General features: G+C 35.6%; 1 protein-coding gene across 3 annotated transcripts; it reads right to left on the minus strand.

The window, feature by feature from the left end:
- Positions 1 to 4588: 4588 nt before the first annotated feature.
- On the minus strand, positions 4589 to 25919 carry LOC108320630 (uncharacterized). 3 transcript variants are annotated; one of them, XM_017552111.2, is made up of 14 exons: positions 25762 to 25919; positions 25407 to 25671; positions 25141 to 25325; positions 24908 to 25043; positions 23448 to 23726; positions 23171 to 23268; positions 17967 to 18081; positions 17678 to 17783; positions 7789 to 7882; positions 7031 to 7227; positions 6166 to 6265; positions 5966 to 6082; positions 5408 to 5464; positions 4589 to 4853 (listed from the first exon to the last, which is right to left on the minus strand). In XM_017552111.2, exons 1-14 carry the CDS (start codon positions 25852 to 25854, stop codon positions 4740 to 4742), a joined length of 1956 nt encoding a protein of 651 aa, XP_017407600.1. In that variant the 5' UTR covers positions 25855 to 25919; the 3' UTR covers positions 4589 to 4739. The 3 variants fall into 3 exon arrangements, with proteins under 3 accessions (XP_017407600.1, XP_052736167.1, XP_017407618.1); XM_052880207.1 differs by lacking the exon at positions 23448 to 23726; XM_017552129.2 differs by lacking the exons at positions 4589 to 4853; positions 5408 to 5464; positions 5966 to 6082 and adding an exon at positions 6484 to 6549.

The following is a 25919-nucleotide window of genomic DNA, read 5'->3' on the forward strand; positions in this document are numbered from 1 at the left end:
CCTAATGGATCTATAGAAAAGTATAAGACAATATTAGTAGCGAAAGGCTTTACTCAGAAACCCAATATAGATTATTTTGACACAGTTGCTCTTGTAACTAGGATTTCCTTCATTTGAGTGTTGTTAGCCTTAGTATCTTTCCATAAGCTAGTGATACACCAAATGAATGTTAAAACCGCCTTTTTAAATAGTGATTTGGAAGAGGAAATTTATATGACTCAACTTGAAGGGTGTGTTGTACTTGGTCAAAAGAATAAAGTATACAAATTTTCAAAATCTGTATATAGGTTGAAACAAGAACCAAAATAATGGAATTAAAAACTTGAGAATGTATTGTTATGTGATGGTTTTTCACCCATATGTACTCTAAATATGAAAATGGTGATTGTGTCATTATTTGCTTGTATATAGATGACATGTTAATTTTTGGTATATCCAATGAGATTGTCGCTAGAACTAAATTGTTTCTAGAACTAAATTGTTTCTAGGATTGAACTTTGAAATGAAAAACATGAGTGAAGCCAATGTAAGAATCATACAAGCATAAGTGTTAGAATCATAAGGAAGAGAGATAGTATATTACTATCCCAAGAGCAATACATTAAGAAACTTTTTAAGAAGTTTGGGTATTATGACTTCAAACCCGTTAGTACCATATAATTGGGAGCTTATTGCATTTGATGAGTTTTTCTAGACCTGATATTGCATATGTAGTAGATAGACTGAGTGGATACACTCAATGTCCAAATTACGAACATTGTGATGCACTTGCAAGGCTTATGAGATACTAAGAGGTTCAATGGATTATGCATTGAATATAATGGATTTCTCGTTGTACTAGAAGGGTATAGTGATACTAACTGGATCTCTAATTCATATGAGACAAAATCCACTAGTGGTTATGTATTCCCACCTAGGGGTGATGCAATTAGATGGAGAACAGTCAGATAAACAATTGCTACAAGATCAACAATGGAATCTGAGCTTATTTATCTTGAGATGGTTGTTAGTAAGACTAAGTGGTTGAAAAACTTCTTAGCGAACATTCCAATGAGAATGAAACTAACCCCATCGGTGTCAAACACTGGTTGTCAATCGACAATAACTATAGCTAAAAACAAGAATTACAATGAAAAAAATATCCATATACAATTGAGAGATAATTTGGTGAAGCAACTGCTCAAGAGTGGAACTATTTCCATTTATTATGTGAAGTTAGAACGCAATCTACCAGATCCTCTAATGAAACTCTTGGAAATCAATATGATCTTAAAAGCATCGAGGAGAATGAGACTTAAGTCACTAGTAAACAAACAGGTGATGGTAACCCAATCTTTGTGATTGGAGATCCCATGAATAAGGTTCATATCGATAAAAGCAAGTCACTTGTTAGTTCTAATAGCATTAGATTGATTTAATCAATTATGTTCATTCCTACGGTGTGTGAAAGTGTTAGAGACTACATTACGAGAGATTAAATTTTGTAATTAAAATTCTATACGTTATAAGAATTTTAGTTTAAACAAAATTTTTAATGATTTTCATATCCTTTACAGGTTGGTGTATGATTTGTAGCATACACTTGATGAAATCACATATATGAGTGTTAAGTGAGCCGCTTGTATGAGATATTGGCAATGTCTCTAGAGCACTCATGAATATCGAGTGCACGCATGGCCTAATAAGCGCAAACACAACGAAAACAACAAGGATTGTGGGGGTGTATTGTGATTGGTAAACTTCTAACACATGTCAATCCTTGGATCATATAGTTTGCTATACCAACTACACTTTTAACAAGACCCACTGATTTGTTAATTGGTTTTGCATTGGTTAATTTACTATTTTTGAATGTTGGTGGCCAACTCACATGTTACCAGCTTGTGCCGAGATTCTTGTGCCTTGTCTACAAGCAAAGGCTTTCATAGGGTCTATAAATTTACCCTCATTTACTTTTCCAAAACACAACTTTCACAACTCTCCCATCCTCTCATTTTCTTCCCTTTCTCTTTTCTTTCTTATAAAATCCTAGATTTCTTTTTTTACATTTTTTAGAGTTCTTTGTTAGTTTTGACATCCTCATATATTTTTTTAGACATTCATGTTCAATCCTAGGAGACTTGCTTAACACACCATAGATAAATTCTTAAGGATAGTGATCTACACGCCTCAAGAAATTTTGTTAGTAATTTTTGTCAACATTAAGAAGGACCAACCTTATATGTATTAAAAGATCAATGAAAAACCAAGACAAGTCAAGATATTAGAGATATTTTATCTTTTATCTTATAATCATATTATTGCTACCTTTCCTTTTTTTTGTAATTATCTTTTAATTTTAACTTTGTAATTTAGACGGGAATACATTGAAGGACTATCATGTATCTCCATGGACCTAACCACATATCATTCATGAGTCAGGATAAAAAAGAACAACCTTATGTGCCAAAAGATTAATGAAAGGTCAAACCAAGATGAGATATTAGAGATCTTTTATATTTTTATCTTATTATCTTGTGATTGCTACCTTCTAATTTTTTTGTAATTATCTCATGTTTCTATCTTTGTTATTATTTAGGTTGAAATACATTGAAGGATCATCATGTATCTACATGAATCTAACCACAAATCATTCATGGGTCATATTAAGAAAGACCAACGTGTCAAAAGATGTTTGAAAAACCAAGACAAGTCAAGATATTAAAGAACTCTTTTGCTTTTATCTTTTATTTTATAATAATGTGATTGCTACCTTCTAATTTTTCTTTTAATTATATTTTATTTTTATTTTTGTAATTTAGGAGGACGACTACGTACCTTCATGAACCTAACCATGATAATTATTTTTGTTTTGATTTAATCATTTCGAATGTCCTTATTTGTGCATAATCATCTCAAATAGGTTCTCATATTTTAATAAATCTCAATTAAGTTCTTTTTTGTGAAAAAATGACTCAATTTGGACCTTATCGTTAAGTAGGCTGGACGACGTTAAAAATTGTGTCGTGGCTTGCTGACTGAGAATTTTTCATTACGTGGCATAGTGTGATGGAATTTATTTTATTTTATGTTTTAAATAAAATTCCAATTTCAAACAAATTACTTTTCTTACTCTCTCTCTCCGATGCCATGAAATCCCATAGTCCCCAAAGTTTTTTTCTCTTCTTCCTCCTTTGCTCTTCCGGTCGTCGGATAATTTTTCCGTCGAACTCATAGTGGCTAGATAAAATAAAAGAAAAAAGAAAAAAAGAAAGACGAAGATGGGTAAGATTGTTGGTGTGTGAGTGTTGGAAGGGGATAAAGATGGGAGGGTCTGTTGGACATGGCTGAGCATTGGCTCAGTCCTCATCCACCCTGAACATTGGAGTCAAGAAGATTGTAAACACTAGTTTGAAGTATAACGAACGAACTAAGAATATAATTAGACCCATTTCCCACCAAATTAAAAATAGAATATGATTCCACCCAAAAAAGGTTCCAACTTTTTGGAGGTAAACTCTGGTTATCTCTGAGCTAGAGTTAGAAACTAATTTCTCGGAACATTTTCTGTCAAATACTCTTCCATACACACAAAATACTAAAATCCCAACCCAAGAGATAGCTTGGAATAAGGAATCCATCAATCATCCACCCTCAATCAGATCAACAATCTCCCCAACACACTACCCACGTTTAGAAACCAAAAAACTGAAATAAAAAAAGGAAAGGAAGCGCTAATACTCTAACGTCGCATCACATCACCAAAGTAACCAAATTGAAGATTGTAACAACAATCATGTTCAACCCACAACCCACTAGGCTTGTAAGAAACAGACAACCCAAAATCGATAGCTTTTAGCTTGGCATCCTCATCAATAACCCTCAGAGACCAAAACCGTGCGAAGAGAACCCAAAAAAAAATCTCCAAACTCACTACCTTAACATTCTAAGTCTAACCCCTAACCTAAATATTGCAACAGTAAAACTTAATAAAATAAAATAAATTTCATCACGTTATGCCACATCATTAAAAATTGCACGGCTAACAAGTTAAGACATACAAATTTTAACACCATCTACTAAATTTAAAGGCAAGGTTCAAATTGAGTCAATTTTTCACAAAAAAATACCTAATTAAGATCAGTTAAAATACGAAGATCTAATTAAAACAATCCTGCACAAATACGAACATTGAAAGTGATTAAACCTTTTGTTTTTATCTTTGTAACATAAAACGTTCTTATGATATTAGCAATAGAAACTATTTGTAATCATTTTACCTATAAATAAAATACTAACTTTTACAGCCAAGAGACAAATAAAAGTAGTCACAAACTGAGTCAAAATTCTGATCATTTTTGTCTTTAATAAAAGACAATTTTTTTACCGAAACAAGTATAATACAGTAAAACTATAAAAACAACTTTAAAATCTCTATTTGGTTAATTACCAATAGTATCTGAATACAATTTAAGCCAAAATCCGAACCAGATCATTCAATTAAAAAAATACATCAAACAGTTTAAAAAAATTATTTTGATCAATTTCAATATTTTGAGTTTCTTTTTTTTTTATAGTTTGAACCAATTTTCAATCATTTTTTAATTGGTTATTTGAAAGGTCATATTTACATATATGATAAAAAAGACCTTGAGAAATAGATGTCTTCTTGTTTCTCTTACAGGCAAGTAATTTCAAGCAACTAAATATATTAATGATTTTGAATAGAAAATAATACGCGTTCCGCGTGCGAAAAGAAATCAACAAAAACTGGATTTCCTATTAATCCTTACGCTGCCAGCTGATGCCTGATTTGCTGCTCGATTGCTTCCAAAATTTTTCCGATTTGATTCCCTTGCAATTCTTGAACCAAACTACAACAACAAACATAATACAAACACAAATCAATCACTACAAACATATGTTCCACATATAAACAAATTATATTCATTCACTCATCTAGGGAAGCTGCACCCTCTCCTCTGGTTTAGCTATTATTTCCTGATACGTTACTTTCTAATAAAAATGCATGTGAAATAAAATAAAATAAAAAATCAATTTCCACTAAACTCATAGCAACACATTTTACAATGCATAAGCTCTATTGACAATTTGACATCTAACAAGAAATCTAGTGAAAAGGTAATGTGATTCTACTAGAATTTTTCCCTAGTTTCTTTTCACTTTCTAGTACCTTTCTTATTTCTTCTTTCTTTTATCATTTTCCTAAGCCAAGGCTAAAGCGTCCTATGAATGAATCAACTATCCTATATAGTGGATTAAAATTAGAACTAACCTAGAAGATTTATATTTAAAAATTGCAACTCGTCAAACAACATTGTCTTTCCCGTGATGGTTTTACGTAGTTTTAGGAATTCACCGAGTTCTTCATCAAGTAAATTCAAGTGTAAAGATTCAGAACACACACCTGAATTGCTCGTTTTGGCAGAACTGCTGCTTCATATAAACCAAGCAATTTGGCAACCTTCAAGAAATATCAACTATGAGATTCAAGTTCGGGAATTCATTTTTTTGGGGGCCACTTCAAATATAAAGGGAAATAATTTGGTAAATTTGAACATCAAATCCGTGTAGTCACTAGAAACAAGAACAAATATCAGTACTATATCTTATAAAATATAAGCAGGATTGGGGGGTGTCAAATACATTCCACTGGTATACCGACACTGATGTAAAACATATTAAGGGAAAATAAATTTCCTGTCGGATCTACAGCAGAAGCTTTTTTCTTTTTTTCTCGTGTATGGATTGTGGATTCAGCTCAGGCAGTAGCACTTATCCTCAAGGCATATAATTTTGCTCTTATTACGTACTAAACACTCGTATCACAAGATTCTGCTCAGTCAAAGTTATACAAAAAGATATTGACCAAGTGTCGGTTCAGCCAGCCATCAAATGTTCAACAATAAAACAGTTGAAAAGGAGAAAGTGAGCAAATCATCCAAACTCAAAAAAATAGTAATACCTCTCGTAAGATCTTTTTATCACCAATGCCGATAGGTTGATCAAGGTTGGCAACTTCCCACAACGGCATATTGAGCAGCAGCCTTATAACATCTTCATCCAAGAATGGAAATCTAGCCTAAAGGAAACAAGAGCCAAAAAGGGGGGAAAGATAAATAACTGGAAGGTCCATATTGATTTTTAATAGACTTTGATTATTACCTCCTTCCCATTATCAGCAATACACCTATCATCTCTCCCTAAATTTCTTCTCCAAATTCTTTGCATATCGAGTCTCATTTCCTCGTGTAGCCCCAGCCAACTGATCAAGGCATAGTATGTCATCAGAATACATTAGACGATAATGCACATATATTCCACAGTTAATCAGTACTGTTAACAATCAATTAACCTAAGAATTTCAATAATATTGCTTCTCTTGGTAGAATGGCATTAAACTACCACCTTAAAAAAAAAAGACAAATCTTCTAAATAAATTATCCATCAAGCACTCAGTTCAATAAATTATTTAGGTCAAACCTGATTTCATCATCTAGGCATATAAGGGTCATGAGGTCCTTGAAATGTTAAGTCAACGATTTAGTCCTTCAATAATGTAAAGTGTCATCAATTTAGTTCCCCAATCATGCAAAATGTTGTCAAAGATGTCCCAAAATTAGGATTAAAATAACATTTAATTCTCTCAACTTAACAAAAAAAATAGCAATTTGATGGAACTTTGAAAATTGAGAAACGATATCAAGGACAAATATTTTTAGAGAAAGAAAATGATAACGCTCGTATCTTAGCAGAAGAAATTAGGGGTTTCAATATTTTTGGAAACAAAGTTTGCAGAACAACATTTTAAATCTTAGGAAATTTCTTAAATTTAATTGAATGATGCAAAGATACAAGACTCAACAATTGAGCTGAATATTATAAGATCCTACTAAAACTAAAATGGGCAAGGAAACGTTTTATTTATTAAACAAAGATGAAAGAATAAAAAATGATCTTATCATTGTTCATCATAAACATAAGGACAAGAATAACACTAAAACATAATTTACCGTTTTTATATTAGTACCTTCCACGTCTATAACTTGTCCTGTGTCTCCCATACCCAGCACACTGCTCATCAGCACCAGAACCAACTAGAAGAATCTTTGCATTCGACTTATACTTAATCCGTACATGATTGTTGTCATTATCAGATATATTTGCATCAGAGACCCATCCATTGCCACCAGAAGCAAGCCATAAAGCTATTCCAATATTAAGGTCCTGAAAAAGTACAGACCAATCATCAATTAGAAATACTAAAGATGTTAAAAAACTCATCAAGATGGTTTGCAGTCTAAAATTTCCATTTCACCTCTCAAAAGTTTCAGTCACTTTAAAATTAGAATAAAAAAAAACGATTTCATTCAGCATGAAAACCAACATATCCCTATGTCAACATATCACCTAGTTTAAGTTACGTACATATAGTTCAAAAACTTTTAACAAGGTTCCAATAATTGTAATGTTCAGTACCTAAATCCTTAGAAACTGGTATAGTTAAATTTCTGTTCTTATCACTTGTCAACATCTGAATGTTTTCTTCAATTCACTCTCTCTCTTCCACGGGATCTCGTATTATCTCCAAATAACTAAATTGGGAAATGCTTCCCGGTATCATAGACATGCTATTGACTACCTTGATGATATGCATATCCCCTCTCAACAGGTGCAGTTGCAGTTGGTTGGACATTAAATTACTCAAATCAACCTAAAATAACTAAAAATGCATATACATGACAGAATAAAAATTGTAAATTTCAGATCCAGAAGATTAAGTATTACCATGTAGGTGTTGGCAGGATTTATGAGTGACACAACATGACTAGTTTCGAACACCAAGTCTGACAAGTCAGCATCAATTTCCACAAGTCTCCACCTGAAATTATAAATTGTAGCACCCTTTCACCTGAATATGATAGATGCTAAAAATAGATATTTCGACATAAAGAACATATAATAAATAGGTTCATGATCACAACAACTTAACTACATAAGAATCCAGTCTAATGACAGAGTATATATATATATATATATATATATATATATATATATAAAATAAGTAAAATAAAAGAATAAGAGATTCATCCTAACAGAGCAAGTGAGAAATGGACTGTTCATGAAGCCAAGAAAAGGATACCCTTTTTTATTCTCCTTAATACTGCCCAATGTTATCACTTAATCTGTATAATTGACGCTGTATTTTTTTTTGCAGTAAACATACCTACCATATGCTAAAGCCTACACATGAAACTAAAAACTAACACAATAAATTTTGATATGCAATTTACGCTTAACATAAGCATCATAAATTTATGACACTAATTAAAGGAGTAAAGAATGAGGAATGGAAATTGGATGGTAAGATCATTAGTAATATAATATCACAGAGATTGGAAATTTTTTAAGTTTTCGAACTTATAGTATTGTGGGTTGTTATGAAAACTTTATTGAATTAGGTCATTTGATTATTCTAATTATTACATAATGGATCTAAAGTCTAATTCAATCCAACAAAACCAACTATAAGATAAGATACTTATATACTATAAGTTTGTCATATGACTAGATGTAGAATTTCTAACACACTTTATCATACTAAGGATTGGAAATCTCAAGGGTGGGAAGGAGATACTACAATTTGGTTATATTTATTATAGTAGGTGTGGGATCTCCAACACCAATAATTAAAAATAACTTGGTGATCAAGTTGAAACTTGCTCCAAAGATCACTCAAGTAAATTGATTACCTCCACCTTGTTATTGGGTAAAGTGTAACTTAGATGGAGTGGCCATTAACTATCCTTCTATAATGTGCACAGGACTTTTCAAAGACTATAGGTCTGGGATTATACGCTGTTTTTCAATTTTTCTTTCTCGTCATAATTCTCTTCAACCTGAATTACTAGGGGTCATGCATGCTATTGAGATTGCTTCTCGGGAAAATTGGTTTAACCTATGGATTGAGAAGATTCTACTAATGTATTTGTTGAAATGTAATGTTCTTTATTATTTATATTATTATGTAGGGGAACCCAACTATTAGGTTAGGGTTTTAGAGTTTCTAGACCTTTTGTATTATGCACTATTGTACTCTATAAATAGAGTGGTAAATTGTAACAATGACTTAATAGAAAATAAATTGCTTTTAGTTACTTCTAAACTCTTTAAGTTGGTATCAAGAGTCAGACCAATGGGTCTTCATTGTTTGTCATCGGCGTTGCTTTCCTTCTTCCATTCACCACCATTGTCCGCTGTCACGCGCCACCTTCTCAGTGCCAGAATCTCATCGCGCCACTACTAGTCGTCTGACCAAAACCTCCTAGGCATGTTGTGGTCCCGGTTTTTCTGTTTCGTTGGTCGCGGCTCATATCTAAGGTTTTTTCCCTCAAGTTTTCTTTGGAATCCTAAGTTTTTCTCTCCTTGCAGTTTTCTTTGGAATGGCTTCGGGTTTTGGAATAACTCCTCTATTTGCTACTCCTACCATTACTTCTGCAAAGCTCACCTAGAAAAATTATTTATCTTGGTCTTCTTTTGTGGAGTTATGGTTTCTTGATCAAGGATACCATAATCATCTTGAACAAGATGTTTCTACATTACCAGATGAAGAGAAACCCTAGTGGCAGAAACTTGATTTTCAGTTATGTGTTGTTCTATGGCAATCTGTGGAGCAAGAGGTCTTAGAAATTTTGAGAACTTATAAGACGTGCTCCTTTTTATGGACAACACAAGATATTTTTGCTAATGATGTGCAACATCTCTTTGATGCAACTCAGAGTGAATTCTCTCAAACGAGCCAATCATTATATGGTCTCTCATATAGGAAAGGCTCAGGCTGCGGTAGAAATGTTAAAGAACTTCTTTGTGGCTAATTCAATAGAGGATATCCACAAAAAAAAAAAACAATAAGTTTTACATGATCATAATTCTGAGAAGTCTACACTCGGATTTTGATCATGTTCGTGATCAAGTTTTAGTTGGGGATCAACTCCCATTAATGAACAACTTAGTTACTCGACTTCTGCAGGTACCTACATTAGTAAAAGATGAGAATTCAATTGATGGTATTAAAACATCATCACTGGTAGCACCATAAGGAAGGGGAGAAGGTAGGAGCAACCAAGGAGGACGTGGTGGTCAAAGTGGATGTCCTCAATGCTCATATTGTAAGAGAATAGGCCATACCCAAAAAAAATGTTATGCCTTACATGGTTTTCCAGATAAAGTTGCCCATGCATTTTAAATCTTATAATTTGGACTCTAGAATTTTGAATTAAGTGTACAAAGAATTTTTAAGTACAAGTCCAAAAAATCTACCAATCTTGGCGTATCCTCCTCAATGCCAAATGTGTCAATTGCATGCATCTCTCAATCTGTGGAAGGTCATAGTCCATGGATTCTTGAATCAAGTGCCTCAGATCAGGTCTCTGGTAACATTCCTTCATTTTCTTCCATGTCCCCTCAGAAAATTCCTCATTTCATTACCATTGCCAATGGATCCAAAGTGGCATCTAGGGAATTAGCAAAGTTTCCTTATCTCCTTCACTAAATTTAAATTATGTTTTGTATATTCTTCATTGTCCTTACAATTTAATCTCTTTGAGCCAATTGATTCGTTCCTTAGATTGTTCTATAACCTTTATTGTTAATTCCTTTGTTATACAGGAACATGGTATAGGTCGTTTGATTGAAGAAAGACATAAGTCACGGGAACTTTATTTCCTAAAACCTAGCTCCTCAGATTCCTTTTTTGCAACTTCATCACCAAAACTTTTCCATGATCATTTGGGCCACCCAAGTTGAAGATGGTGGTTCTGAGTCTCAAACACATTCAAGTCTTAGATTGTGAGTCTTGTCAGTTAGGAAACCATGTTAGATCTTTCTATCTTAAAAGGTCTGAGACTCAATGTAATTTTGCTTTTTCAATTATTTATTTTGATATTTGGGAACCAAGTCATGTTACTTCCTTTGGTTTTAGCTATTTTGTAACCTTCATTGATGAATTTTCTAGATCTGAACTTTTATCCATATTTATGTCTTTTTTTAATGAAATTAAGAACCAATTTGAGAAGACAATTAAAATTCTCATAAGTGATAATGCTAAGGAATATTTTTCTATAGCGTTTTCATCATTCTTATCTTCCCAAGGAATTTTACACTAGTTGACATGTCCTCACACTCTACAATAGAGAGAAAGAATAGACATCTTATTGAAACTACACGCTCCCTCATGTTGAATACTAATGTTCCTTTCATCATTGGGGAGATTCAGTCCTTACTGCCTGTTTTCTTATCAATAGGTTGCCTTCTTCTCTTGAAAATAAAGCTCCTCACTCTGTCAGTTTTCCAAACGATCCTCCATACCTTGTCTCTCCACGTGTTTTAGGGTTTCTGGACCTTTTGTGTTCTGCACTACTGTACTCTATAAATACAATGGTAAATTCTAACAATGACTTAAGAGAAAATAAATTGCTTTTAGCTATGTTAGGATATTTATCCTATTTTATCATCATTATAGTGTGTCAAGGGTTACCCTATTTATCATGATTACATTGTGTCTAGGATTACCCTATTTATCATGATTATATTGTGTCTAGGATTACCCTATTTATCATGTACTTGTGTATCAATTTATTCTTATAAATAGAAGATTGTGAGAGGGATCAATTAAACCCTCTAGAATTATTTTACAGTTTCAATCTTAAGTTGGTATCAGAGCGGGTCGATCCCGCTCTGGTTTCTGTCTCGTAATATATATATATATGTCCGGCGCCAAATTAACTTGGCCATCCTCATTTGTCCAAATTAAAAAAGATGTGTCCTAAACTTAGTGGTCTCCAAACCTTAGAATGTGAGTCATGTCAATTAGGAAAACATATTAGATCTTCCTTTCCTAAAAGGTCTCAATCAATATGTAATTCTAGTTTTTCCATCATCCATTCTCATATATGGGGACCTAGTCGTATCTCCTCCTTTGGTTTTATATATTTTGTTACCTTTATTGATGAATATTCAAGATGTACTTGGGTTTATCTTATGAAAAATCGTTCTGAATTGTTAGCTATCTTTACCTCCTTTTTGAATGAAATCAAGAATCAATTTGGTCAAGTAATCAAATTATTAAGTGATAATGCAAAAGAGTAATCAAATTATTAAGTGATAATGCAAAAGAGTATTTCTCATCCTCCTTTTCTGCCATCTTGAGTTCCCATGGTATCTTACATCAGTCTACTTGTCCTCATACACCACAGCAAAATGGTATAGCAGAACAAAAAAATAGACACTTGGTTGAAACTGCTCGTACCCTTTTGCTTGGTGCCCATATTCCTGTCCATCACTAGGGGATGCCATCTTAACTGCATGTTATCTTATTAATAGGATGCCCTCCTCCTCTCTTGATAATAAAGTCCCTTTCTTTATTTTGTTTTCTAATGATCCTCTCTTTCATACATCTCCCCAAGTGTTTGGTTGTGTATGTTTTGTTCATGACATGTCTTCAGGTCTAGACAAACTCTCCGCTCGCGCTCTCAAATGTGTCTCCTTAGGCTATTCTCAACTTCAAAAAGGATATCGGTGTTACTCTCCTGAAACTAATAAGTATTACATGTCTGCCAATGTCACATTCTTTGAACAGACTCCTTACTTCTCTCCATCTGTTCAGGATGTTTCTATCCTCCAGCAGGTCCTTCCTATTCCAATGGCTGAGTCAAATAACTCCACTGTCTCTATCATTCCAAGTCTTGATCACAATCCTTCTACACCTGTTTCTCCACATACTGAGATCATCCCACACAGGGCCCCAATGGATAATCCACCTCCCCAAGACAATGGTGAATCTCCTACTTCAGATTCTTTTCCCTCATCACCTCCTCCCACGCCTCCTGGTGCAAATGATTCAGCATGGCCTATTGCCCTCAGAAAAGGTACCCGTTCCACTTGAAACCCTCATCCCATTTATAATTTTCTAAGCTATCATCGATTGTCGCCCTCCTATTTTTCTCTTTTATCCTCAGTGTCCTCTGTTGTTATACCCAAGAATGTGAAAGAAGCACTTGATCATCCTGGATGGCGACAAGCTATGATTGCAGAAATGCAGGCTCTTGACCACAGTAATACTTGGGAGCTGGTGCCCCTTCCCCCAGGAAAAAAGGCGGTTGGTTGTCGATGGGTGTATGCAGTTAAAGTTGGCCCTAATGGTGAAATTGATCGGCTCAAAGCTCGGCTTGTTGCAAAAGGTTACACTCAGGTTTATGGTCTTGATTATTGTGACACTTTCTCTCCTGTAGCCAAGATGACTATTGTTCGTCTCTTCTTTGCCATGGCAGCCATTCGTCACTGGCCACTTCATCAATTGGATATCAAGAATGCCTTCCTACATGGTGATCTTGAGGAAGAAGTTTATATGGAGCAACCTCCTGGGTTTGTTGCTCAAGGGGAGTCTGGTATGGTATGCAAATTGCATCAATCTCTATATGGCCTCAAGCAATCCCCACGTGCTTGGTTTGGAAAGTTTAGCTCCATTGTTCAAAAATTTGGGCTAAAACGCAATGAAACAGACCATTCAATTTTTTATTGTCATTCTTCTCTCGGGAAATGTGTTTACTTAATAGTATATGTTGATGATATTGTCATTACAGGAAATGATGATGTTGGAATATCTCAACTAAAAGAGTACTTGTGTAGACATTTTCAAACCAAGGATCTTGGAAGTCTCAAATACTTCTTAGGCATTGAAGTAGCGCAATCAAAAGATGGAGTTGTAATCTCCCAAAGGAAGTATGCTCTTGATATATTACAAGAAACAAGCATGCTTGATTGTAGACCGGTAGACAATCCCATGGACCCAAACCAGAAATTAAGGACAGAAGAAGGTGAATTATTCTCCGATATAGGAGGCTGGTTGGAAAACTGATTTATCTCACTATTACAAGGCCAGATCTATCCTTTGCAGTTGGAGTGGTTAGTCAGTTCATGCAGGCTCCATGTGTTGACCATTGGAATGCTCTCATTCGCATTCTAAGGTATGTAAAGAAGGCTCCCGGGCAAGGATTGTTATATGAAGATAAAGGAAGCATTCAGGTCTCTGGGTATTGTGATGCAGATTGGGCAGGTTCACCTATTGATAGACGGTCTACTACAGAATATTGTGTTTTTCTGGGAGGAAACATTATTTCATGGAAAAGTAAGAAACAGAATGTAGTAGCTCGATCAACCGCGGAAGCCGAGTATAGGGCAATGGCATCACTAACATGTGAACTTATATGGGTGAAACAATTCCTTCAAGAGGTTAAATTTTGTGACATCCATACTATGAAGATGTATTGCGACAATCAAGCTGCTCTCCACATTGCATCAAATCCAGTGTTTCACGAGAGGACTAAACATATAGAAATTGATTGTCATTTTGTTCGTGAAAAGTTGTTGACCAAAGAAATATGTACTGAGTTTATTGGGTCAAACGATCAACTCGCAGATGTATTGACCAAGTCATTAAGGGGTCCTCGGATTGAGTTTATTTGTTCCAAGCTTGGTACATACAATTTGTATGCTCCAGCTTGAGGAGGAGTGTTAGGATATTTATCCTATTTTATCATCATTATAGTGTGTCAAAGGTTACCCTATTTATCATGATTACATTGTGTCTAGGATTACCCTATTTATCATGATTATATTGTGTCTAGGGTTACCCTATTTACCATGTACTTGTGTATCAATTTATTCTTATAAATAGAAGATTGTGAGAGGGATCAATTAAGCCCTCTAGAATTATTTTACAGTTTCAATCTTAAGTAGCTACTTTTGAGCTCTTCAAGTATATTAAAAGTTATTTCTACAAAACCTTATTCAGTGGTGATAGGAATTAAGGTGATAGGATATAATGGGCGCAAAGGGAAACAGTTTAGGAATTAGTTGTTAGTTGGTTAGTTGGCTGGGGGGCCTTTATAAGATAGACAGGGAGGTCTTGTGTGGGGAGAGCTTTTTATATTAGTTGTATTGACAGGAGGTTGTTCCTGTGGACGGAGAGTGCTCCCTTGTGAGTTGGGTGTTGTACTTTGTATTCTTGTTCATCAGAGTAATATACAGTATTGTTTTTGTCTGCTATTCTGTGTGTGTGTGTTGTTTTGAGTGATAGATAGACTTCTTGACCAAAGAAATCTATCAAATTGGTCCGACCTGCCGAATCAAATGTTGTGGAGCGCAATGGAGGGAAAGCTAAACGCACTAGAGGGAAGGATGGAGGGAAGTGAGTACTCTGGAAGGGCGGTTTGATTCGATGGAGACAATGATGGAGGAATTGAAGGCCGAGATGAGAGGGGTACGCCAAGAACTTAAAGAACTCACGTGAATTCTTGGGAGAAGGACCAAGAATCAGGAAAAAGGATTAGAAGGCAGTCTAGGGTCTGTAAATGGAAATCAAGATTTTGTTAACAAAGGAAAAATAGGAGGAAGAGAGGAATTTCTTCAAGATGTCTTGAAAGGAAAGAAAGAAGGAAAGATAAGTATGGAGGCTGGGCAAGATAGTCTGCTAGACATCAAGAAAGCCAAGAAACCTTTAGATGGAGGGGAAAATTCAAACAATTGGGAGAAGGAAAGAGAAACAAATATCAGTGCAGAGGATGGGGTTGACCAAGACCATGAGGGGGATGTTGTTACCATTACATCAGGTAGTAGAGTGTTAGAAGCTGTTGTTTTTAGTGTTGATTATTTTGCAGAAATTAGAGGGCAAGATAGGAGAGAAGAAAATATATGTGAAGGGGAAGGCAAAGATGAAAACGGTGATGGAGACATTGTTGGTGTTGCTGCATAGAAAGTTGCAAAAGTTGTTTTTAGTGGAGATAGTGTGGTAGGTTGTGGTGCGTATGTCAAAACAGTGAAGAAGGGGGAAGAATTGTTGAAGTTTGGGGTTAAAACAGTGTCAAGGAGTGACCCAGCTTTGGTCTAGGCGTCCATGGGTGCATCCACTAGGGCTGTTACAGAGCCATATCCTGAAATTATTGAGGTTATAACATCTGCAGGTCTAGCTTCTCGCAATGGCCACAAAGGAATTTCCAGGTTTCTTGCAGAATCTTTATTATCTAGCCATCTTATATTACACACAGTAGGGGAAGGTAAAGATGGTAGGAAAGAAACTTCAGGAATGGAAGCAGTGCAAACAATTTCAGAGCAAACTGCAATACTTGTGCTCTACAATGTAAGAGGTCACCAAGTCAGAAAGCAGTATAGAACAGTCATATGGTCCAGGGGAATCTTGGACAAGGAGTAGTTCTTATTAATGGAACAGAAGGAGTCAATAATTCTCTCATATAGACCACCACCCAAGCCTCCAGACCTGAATTGGAGGACATAGTCAGTGGGTTCTCTTCATATGATAACAAGATGATGAAGAGAAGCCAAGCAATCAAGCTTCACGGTTTCAATCTTGAGGACAAGGTTGTTCTGCAGCGGGGTGTAATGATAGGATATAAGGTGATCCGATATAATGGGTGCAGAGGGAAACAGTTTAGGAATCAGTTGTTAGTTGATTAGTTGGTTGGGGGGCCTTTATAAGATAGACAGGGAGGTCTTGTGTGAGGAGAGCTTTTGATATTAGTTGTATTGACAGGAGGTTGTTCCTGTGGAGGGAGAGTGCTCCCTTGAGAGTTGGGTACTGTACTTTTGTATTCTTGTTCATCAGAGTAATATACAGTACTGTTTTTATCCAGTATTTTGTGCGTGTGTGCTGTTTTAAGTGGTAGATAGACTTCTTGACCAAAGAAGTCTATCAAGTGGAGACTTCAAAACAGGTGGTTATTACTACTGGTGTTGATTTTACTAAAGACAGACTTAATTTGTCTTACTTTAGATTCTAAGAACCTCTTTCTGGGTTCCCGTCATTTGTATTGTTTTCTTATTTTCATAAAAAATTGAAATTCTCATTCAAGAATTATTGTGTAATAAAATATCATTAATTTTAGGTTGAATAGGTATCAATATTATTTGTCTCACTTACAGCTCTACTCTGTTAGTTAAAGGGCCTCCCATTTAGTGGACAAGAAGGAAAATGGGTGCTGGGGACGAGTCAATCAGTGGGTAATTAGTTGGGAGAAACTAGGCTCTTGAATTCTTGGTGAGCTCGTGATTTCTCTTTCTGTACCGGGTGTCTCTTTTTCCTTTATGTTTGCATCAAATTTCATCTCTGTTTGGGAACATTTCCTAGGAGATCTTTACAGCAATCTTTTTGTATAGATTTAACCACTTCTATCATTATCTCACTAAAAAGATGTTTCAGACCATATTTAATACCCCCAACAATGGAAAATACATTATCCTAAGTGAAATATCTTCCAACAGGAAAAAGATGTTTCAGACCATTTTCTGTGCCCCACATAACAATAGAAATATGTTTCAGACCATTTAACAGGAAATAGTTTCCTGTTGAAATATTTAATCTGATAATAAGTAAAATTTCCTCTATTTTTTTCAAAATTTTCATACCAAATAAATTGGTAAAGTCAACACTATAAACCTAAACTTAATATTACTCAATTATACTTGAAGAACAGACTAATTTAGATAACAATTTAGTCTTGAAAAGGAGAGAGAGAAAAAGTCAATTTATGCATTCAAACAAAAAACAAATACATAAACAAAGGAACAAAAAAATAAACAGATAGAAAAACAGTAGATAGCATACTTCCTGGAAGGTGCAACTCTTCTTAGTTCATTCAACCCTGCTTTCGCAGATTGTCTATCAGGAGCTAAATGACCATCAAAACTTACATTAAGTAGATCGATTTCATCTGTCAATCCAAAATATATTAAAAAACAGATTAACAGAAGGCTCTCAAATTGGAAGATGTCAACTCAACCAATTCTCCTACTTTATACATCTCAAAACCGAAAAAGAAACTAATGAAGTTTGTATCATATAAATTATAATCAACATTAGAGTTGGCAAATTAAGTCAATTTAGACGCACTCACAATTGGGATCTAAGCATTTATCCAATAATGCTGCAAGTATCATGGAGTCCAGGCCACCTGAGAAAAGAATTGCAACTGGAACAAATTCCTCTTGTCTGATACCAGATGTCACTGCCTAAGCAAACAAATCCAAAGAGTCCTATCATGTATACGAATAACACTATCAAGTTTCTCACACACTGCACAAGCACATTAAATTTAATTATATATTATAAATAAAAAATTCAAAGAGAATATTATATGTTTTCACTAATAGATATGAATAAATTAGAGAGAACAATTTTCGAATTTGAGAGGAAACTATAAATCAACAAACATAATTTTTTATGTGCAGTGCAAAATTTTTAAAAATCAAATTCAAATTAGATTAAGATTTGTTGAGATATTTTAGGAAGTTTTAGAGTTTATTCTGTCAATATGTTAAGAAGTTTCAGATTTTATTCCTATTGGTTTTAATTTTGTATATTGGTTGTATCTTGGTTTTATTACTAGCATATCAATCCCACAATCTCTAGTTTCCTAGAATAGCCTATGTTCGTTTCTTAAATTTTCCAATCAATATAAGTGTATATATCAGATGTATGTCATGAGACTCAATAAGAGTGATGAGTTTGGTATAGTATATAAGAGAAGAAATAAATAAGGGAATGTGCCAGCTGTAACGGACTATTATAAATAATCCAGGGTTAATTGTGGGCGGGGAGCTTTTTTGAAAGGAAAAAGTTTAGGAGAATTGTGAAGAGTGAGGTTCTCTCCAACAACCTCAGTGGGGGAAACACTTTGTAACATTCTATATCATTTCTATATCTATTACGTTGGTAGGTGCAGAAATGGAAATAAGCAATAAAGATTTACAACACAGTCTTGTTTACAGTTGTAATTCGTAGTTCTATCAGATAGAAATTATGTTCTCCTAATTTTGAGATTATTACAATAATAGTACTTCAATTTATCAATAAAATGAAAGAATTTCAATTTGATACAATAATGTTTCAACATTCAGATTTAAAATTGAAATTAATCTTAAGAAATAGTGTTTAATAGAAATAAAAATTAAGATAAGAAAATAGATCAGATACTCAATGTTGAAAAAACATGTGGATTAATATGGGGAAGGAAATTGAAGAGTTCCTAAATACATTGTCCTTCAAAACTGAGAAGCAAATTTATAATACAAAAGTAGGTATACAAAAACACAACAAGAACAGCTCAAATAAATTCAAAGGGCATTCAAGAGTTCAAATTCTTTGGCTACAAAAGCTACAGAAGAGATCCAGAAGCAAATAGATATTCTAAAGGTAACAAAACATACAATAGAATCCATTGATCACTTGAATACATTTCGGTCAAAAAAATATCTAAAGATGTCAGTGGAGACATTTAGTAGTTGCAATTTGCATTTGGGAAACACACTAAAGTAATCAAACTTAGTTTCAGAACGCAGCATTGCAACAGATTTTCAATACATTTGGTTAAGTGTCCTTGAATAAGCATTACCTATTTTATCAGTGAAGAAATTCTAAAAGTTTTGTAACATTTACTTTTTTGTGGTTTGAATTCCCTACAAAATTTATTCGTTAAAATATTTGTCCAATAAATGACTGAATAAGATTGGTCATAAAGATAATTAAAAAGGGAACAAAAAATATTGCTTACGTAGACAATATAAGTTTAGCTTTTTCCTCTCCACTTTCCCCTTTCACCTCCCTTCCCGAACCCACTTTCTTCTTTTAGTATTCATTTCTCTCATTCACCTTCATATCTTTTTCTTAAATTCAATTATTACTTTTTATACAATATACACACACATACACTTTAGATAGTATTAGGGTGGCAAAAATACCTGCGCCCATAGGTATTCACACATAAAATCTGTTGGTACCCACAGGTAACGGATAGCAAGTAGCGTGTAATTTAGTACCTGCTCATTAATGGGTTGGGATCGAGTATCATACTACCTGTACCCATAGGTATCTGCCACCCGTTAAGGAAATGAAATTATATTTTTATCCTTATTAGGTTCTACTAAGTTGCTGCTAAGGTTCTTTTTATTTTCGCTTTCTGTAGTCGTCCAAGTGCTATAGAAGTATTTTAGAAAGCATTTTTCACATTGCTATTAGGGTTTCTTCTCATTTTTAATCTTCTCGGAATTGTTTGAGTGGGTGGGTGTGAGTTTTTCATGGGTAGTGATTGAACCCTAGTACCAATAGTATGACGTGTATCCTAGTGATTGAATCGTGTTTGAGTGGGTGGGTGATGTGTATGTGGTTGCTTCCTTGATCCATTTGTATTCAAGGTTTAGTGTTGTGGATGTTGCCCACAAGGTGTTTGATGATATGCCCATCCAAGATGTAGGATTTTGGATTGCAATGATTTTGCGGTTTCTTCAAAATGGGAAAGCAACCAAGGCATTGGGTGTTTTAGGTAGGATGAAGGTTGAAGGGGTGAAGATGGATACTTTTACGGTAGCAAGTGTGCTTCCTATTTGTGCACAAGTGAATGATGTTTGTGAGATGTTGGTTCATTTGTATGTATAAAGCATGGATTGGAAAGTGATGTTTTTGTTTGCAATGCTTTGATTAATATGTATTCGAAGGTGAGAGATGTGGTGTCTTGGAATTCTATAATAGCCAAATCACATAATTAGCCACCATAATGCCCTTGGTGTGTCCTAAAAGTTGTTTTCATCATATCTTCTGGCTTCATTCAAAGTTGGTGATAGCAAAACTTAAATCCAGCTTAGAGAAGTATTGAGCACCATATAATTTATCTGGTAATTTATCCACAGTTGCCATTGGAAAAGAATCGCCACGTCCCATCTTTTTTTTTAATCAAAACAATTGGAGAAGAAAATGGGCTATTGCTTGGTTGTATAAGACCTTCCTATAGCATTTCTTGTATCATTTCTTCAATCTGGCTTTTGTGATTACGAGGGTATCGATATGGTCGTACTTTTACTAGATTAGCCCCATTCATTAAATTGATTGCATGATTTTGATCTCTTTCTAGTGGTAGCCCGATGGGAAAATCAAAAACCTTTCGGTATGTATGCAATAAACGAGCCAACTAGTTCAACATGACTTGGACTGTCCCCTGTAACTGGTTGTGCTCTAATTCAGCTGGCTGACATTGCAGCATGAATGCTTGGTCAATAGCATGCGTGTTTTTCCATCTTAGCAACTAATGAAATTCCAACTGCACCAGACTCAGATTTTTGACCCTACATGACAAACTGTCCATTGACATAGAACTTTAATGTAAGGGAGGGTGCTAAAATCAATAACATGTGGTCCCAACGTGGCCAACCAAGAGGCTCCCAACACTAAATCTACTCCCTCTATAGGTAATAAGAAAGCAGATAAATATAAAACATGATGTTGTATCTTCAATTGTATGTCCCTTACACACCTTTCTGCCAGTCAACGTATTGCAATTCCCTACCAAAACTTTGAACTGAGGTGTTGGTTCAATAGGTAGCTTCAGGAAATGAGCAATTCTTAGTTGAGTAAAATTGTCATTGCTGCCACTGTCCACAAAGATATGTAACATGACACTTGCAACTGTCCCTGAAATTTCAATATGCCCAACCCATTGGCTCCTTTTAGGGCATTGTAAGAGCTTGTGCTCGAGCTCCACTATCGATTCTACACTGGGAGGAGGGTCTGGTTCCAAGGTTTCTTCCTCAACTTCTTGGACATGTATTAAAAACATGTGTTGGTTTGTGCACTTATGGTTCGAATTAAATTTTTCATCACATTTGTAACATAAGTTTTTTCTCATCAAATTTATATCTCTGCTGGGGTCATGCGTTTTACATTGACATTGTGGTTCGCCTAGGTCAAGGGTTTAGTGTTTGGTGTTGGAAGTAGAGGGGGAAGGGTGTTGTTTTTGTTTTGGAACCGATTAGCAGGAACATAGGAATGACTGTTGGGAGTGTACTTTTCTTCATAGAGTCTGGCAAGAGCCACTATTTTCGAGACAGATTTTGGGCCTTGTGCAATGACGTCACATCTGGTTTTGGGTTTTAACCCACTCAAAAAACAATCCAACAGTGTATCAGTTGATAAACCCGTGACCCTATTAGATAGAGTGGTGAATGAATGGTAAAATTCACTCCCGATCTTGTCTGGGACAACTAGAGCATGGGCATTCATATAGTGAAGGGCCAAATTCTGTTTCCAAAACTTTGATAAAAGCTGCCCAAGATTGAAACGTGTTGGTTTTAAGCATCATTTGAAACCAGGGAACAACATCTTTGTCCTTGTGAATACCAGCGATGATTAACCATTGAGCCTTTGGGGTATGATAATATTCAAAGAACTGTTTTGCTTTGAAGTCCATTGTAGCATTTCACTACCATCTACGCAAGGGAAGTCTAGTTTGACGCTTCAAACATGAAAGGGCTGGTTGTCCAAATCGCGGTTGCGCGAGTTTGAACCACCATCGTTTATCCACTCAAACAACTCTGCAATAGCCAAATCCAGACCTGGAAATCTTTTCGCAGTTGCTTCTTCTCTTTTCCCCCCTCCATGTGGATTTGTTCCAAAGCTTCAAGCATTTTCTTCGTATTATGCTGGAGTTCTTTGAGGCCGCTGTTTTCGTCCATGGTAGCAATGAAAGCATCAATGCACTAAAATAGAATATAGAAAGTTATTGTATAATGATGTAAATTATTGTTCCACGCCCCAACAATGGGTACTGAAAAGTCACCGATAACAGAAAATTTAGAGAGGATAAGATGGAGAAATTTGGGGGACCCAATTCAACAACACCCAATAACCCAAGACATCTTCCCCTCTCTCCTTAAATCAGCCTAGCCTCATGTAATCACCCCATTTTCTGTTAGGGAGTCTTTTTCTCTCACTCTTCCGAGTGTTCATTCTTTTCTGCTCCTGTACCAGGGGTCCCTTGTCTCCAACCATCTCTTCGTCTTTGCTGTCTACTCCTTCAATAATTTTTGCACTTAGGTCCCTTACACAATGTTTAGTCATAGAGACAGCCCCATGCTGAAGTTAATAAGAATATAATTTAAGACTCAAATTCATTGATCCAAAATGTAAGAGAAATCCCCACAGCTGAAACTGTCTTCACAGTCTTGACAAAGTACAAACCGACAAGAACATTTATCCTTGATGTAGCCAACAGTTATAGAATACACAATATCAATGACAAAACTCATCACCAGATCCAGTTAGGTTGCATACCTGATAAACATTATACAACGAAGTACGTCGTAACACAGATTCCTTTAAAGCATCAAGCAAACTATGAGCTGGAACCGGAATTGCATATTGAACTGAGCCTGCATAATGAAGACATGCCTAAACCTAGTAAGACAAAGATGCTAGAGCAGAGTTCCCAAACAATGCAAAAGGAAGTAAGGAACTAGAATGCATGACAGAAATTAAAGTACTGAATAGCTAAAAATTAAAGCACCGAATAGCTAAGTAGAACTTTCGCACACTATTATACACTAATCACCTGTTTCATTTGGAACTGACTCTGAAGAAGCCAGATGTATAGAACGTTGCCCCCTGGATAACTTATGACAGCATGTTTTCAGGTCTTCAGAGCTTGGTTCAACAGAAATTCTATCCCACTTGATAAGTTCAGTTAACATTGAGTTTACGTATCCATGCATTTTGACTTCAGCTACCAGATAGCCGCTTGGTTTTGAAACATCCACATGCAAATTATATATTCCACACGGTAGCTCTTCCCAGTAACTAAAACATCCTATCCCATTACGAGTTTCATCCTCTGAAGCAAATTAATATTTTTAAGTCACAACTCATTCTTCCAAAATTCAGTTTACAAATTCAAGAACTGACAAAACTAACTATAGTTCTAAAACCTAAACCAGGCCAATAAGATTAAAATGTGCTGATTAAAGAAAACCAGAGGTAGACTTTAGAATTAAACCAGGACATTCATCTTTCAGCGATTTTCATTTTTCTCGTCAAGATGAAATTTTTAGTCAGACCAGTAATCAAAGAGTGACCTAGCCCCCATATTGATTCCTCCACTAGCCCAGGTTTACAACTATGCCAGTAAGAAAGGTCAAATAATCTATTACGAGCATAAAGGTACTCTATAAACAGATATTACAGATATAAAATCAATCAGGAACCTAAATCACAGCTTAAGCTTTAAGCAGATTTGGTTGTTGACAACTAAAACTAAAATCATACATGAGAAAGTGGGAGAAGAAAAAACATTTCAAGAAGTGATATTTATCATTTTTAAAAGACTTTCATCCGTTGTCTTTTAATTTTGAATAAAATAAATTATTGTTCCAAAGTTATCAAACAGGTATTAGGCTCAATCAAATCAAATGGTGAGCTTATGTTGTTACAGGCCTGACTAAACGTGTATATTAAAGGAGATACGTGAGTGGATAGTAAAAAGATCATAAAGAGCAAGAAGACAATGCTTGTCAAATACGACGTAAGAAAAGGTGGTTGACAATGACAATGTATTGGAATGTAACAAAACGGACAGACAGCAGCACTAGGCAAGGATGGATCGGGGTAAGAGGACCAGAACATAGGACAGTAAAGACAAAGAACGAGTAGAAAGGATGTTGATCTCTGGGCACTTATTGGCAAGAAGCACTTTGGCAGTTCTTCCATATTATTTTATCTTCGTCCTGTGAGAACATAGTTTTATCTTTACTGGCATTTTCTATCTGTTCAGAACCAGTATCAACAATATTGAAAGAAGAAGCAGGAGTTATCCGAGCAGCACCATATAAAGAGCACATTCTCTTTCCTGCACGCCTTTCATAATGACACATCCCTCTATTAGAACAAGACCAGACCGAGTGCATAGTTTACAATACCTTCCCACCATCACTAAATTACAAAAATGGTCAATACTTAACTAACCGACAATAGACTGTTCAGAAGCAAGATAATTATAGCTGTTTCGGGTATTCTTACCAGGGGCAAACTGAACTGGCGAAACAGGTGAAACGGAAGAAAGCAGAAAGGTTGAGTCATCTTCCGTGGGCCAGTGAACGAGAAGGCTCCGCCGACCGAACCCATCCCGACCAAACCAAAGAGTCCTGGAGCTATCCTATAGCAGACAAAGAAAGCACCGCCTCTGACACAATGTCCGCGAAAATCATGCCGCAAAAGATTCAAATACAAAGAAACTTACCACTGGGTGTTACCTGCCAATAAATGATAGCCCAAGGCCCTTTAATTGCTGAAAGAACACCCAAAACTGTATTTTTTCCACATTCAACACAGTAACCAGCTGAACAAGAACCACAGGAACAACACTCCCCTAGAGTCCGCATGAGAAACTCAGTATCGTTGCAATCACTTTCCAGGTCAAATCCACCGAAAATCTCACCTGAAAAGCAAAGTAGAAATTAAAACCAGAATGACTCAAAGAAGAAGAAAAAAACGAGGGACAGAAAGTAGCTCAGAATACCGTTATACACGAGAACATTCCCTGACGCATCCACCAGTGGCTGAATAAGCGGATTAATTCCCCTGAGCTGCAAGGTTGCACCGAAGAAATGAAGCTTCGCGGTGTGGATGCCATCGGCGTTGTCGCGTTCGGAAGATGACACGCCATCATCTGTGAAGGATGAAATTAGGTTTTCCTCGGATTGGAGAATAAGTTTCTTGGCGCACTCGCTATCGGGGCCTCTTCTCCGCAGAGCTGCTTTGAGATCATCCAAAGAGAACAACAACTGTGGCAGATGAAAGGAAATGGTACGAATTGCTATAACCATTTGATTTAGAGTTTTTTGATGGATTCAAAGAGTAAGAGTTGCACTTACTTTCTCGGTTTTCCGAGTTGAGCTTGTTGAATCGAAGGGCAACCATGAGGTGTCAATACGAATGCCTGAGACTATCAACGCTATTCCGCACATCTCGTCTTCTCTATTCTGGCAGCAGGTCAGAGTAAGGTGGTTTTACGTAGGGTTTTGACAGAGTC

This window comes from Vigna angularis, chromosome 1 (assembly GCF_016808095.1).
Source record: "Vigna angularis cultivar LongXiaoDou No.4 chromosome 1, ASM1680809v1, whole genome shotgun sequence".
Classification (NCBI taxonomy): Eukaryota; Viridiplantae; Streptophyta; class Magnoliopsida; order Fabales; family Fabaceae; genus Vigna; species Vigna angularis.

Excerpts from the sequence above, each read along its gene's own strand:
- LOC108320630 (XM_017552111.2), bottom strand. The coding sequence starts at position 25,854 with ATGTGCGGAATAGCGTTGATAGTCTCAGGCATTCGTATTGACACCTCA. Across the intron at positions 25,326-25,406 it reads GAATGTTCTCGTGTATAACG|GTGAGATTTTCGGTGGATTT; the intron begins GTATTCTGAGCT and ends TTTGCTTTTCAG. Across the intron at positions 23,727-24,907 it reads GCCAGTTCAGTTTGCCCCTG|AGGATGAAACTCGTAATGGG; the intron begins GTAAGAATACCC and ends AATTTGCTTCAG.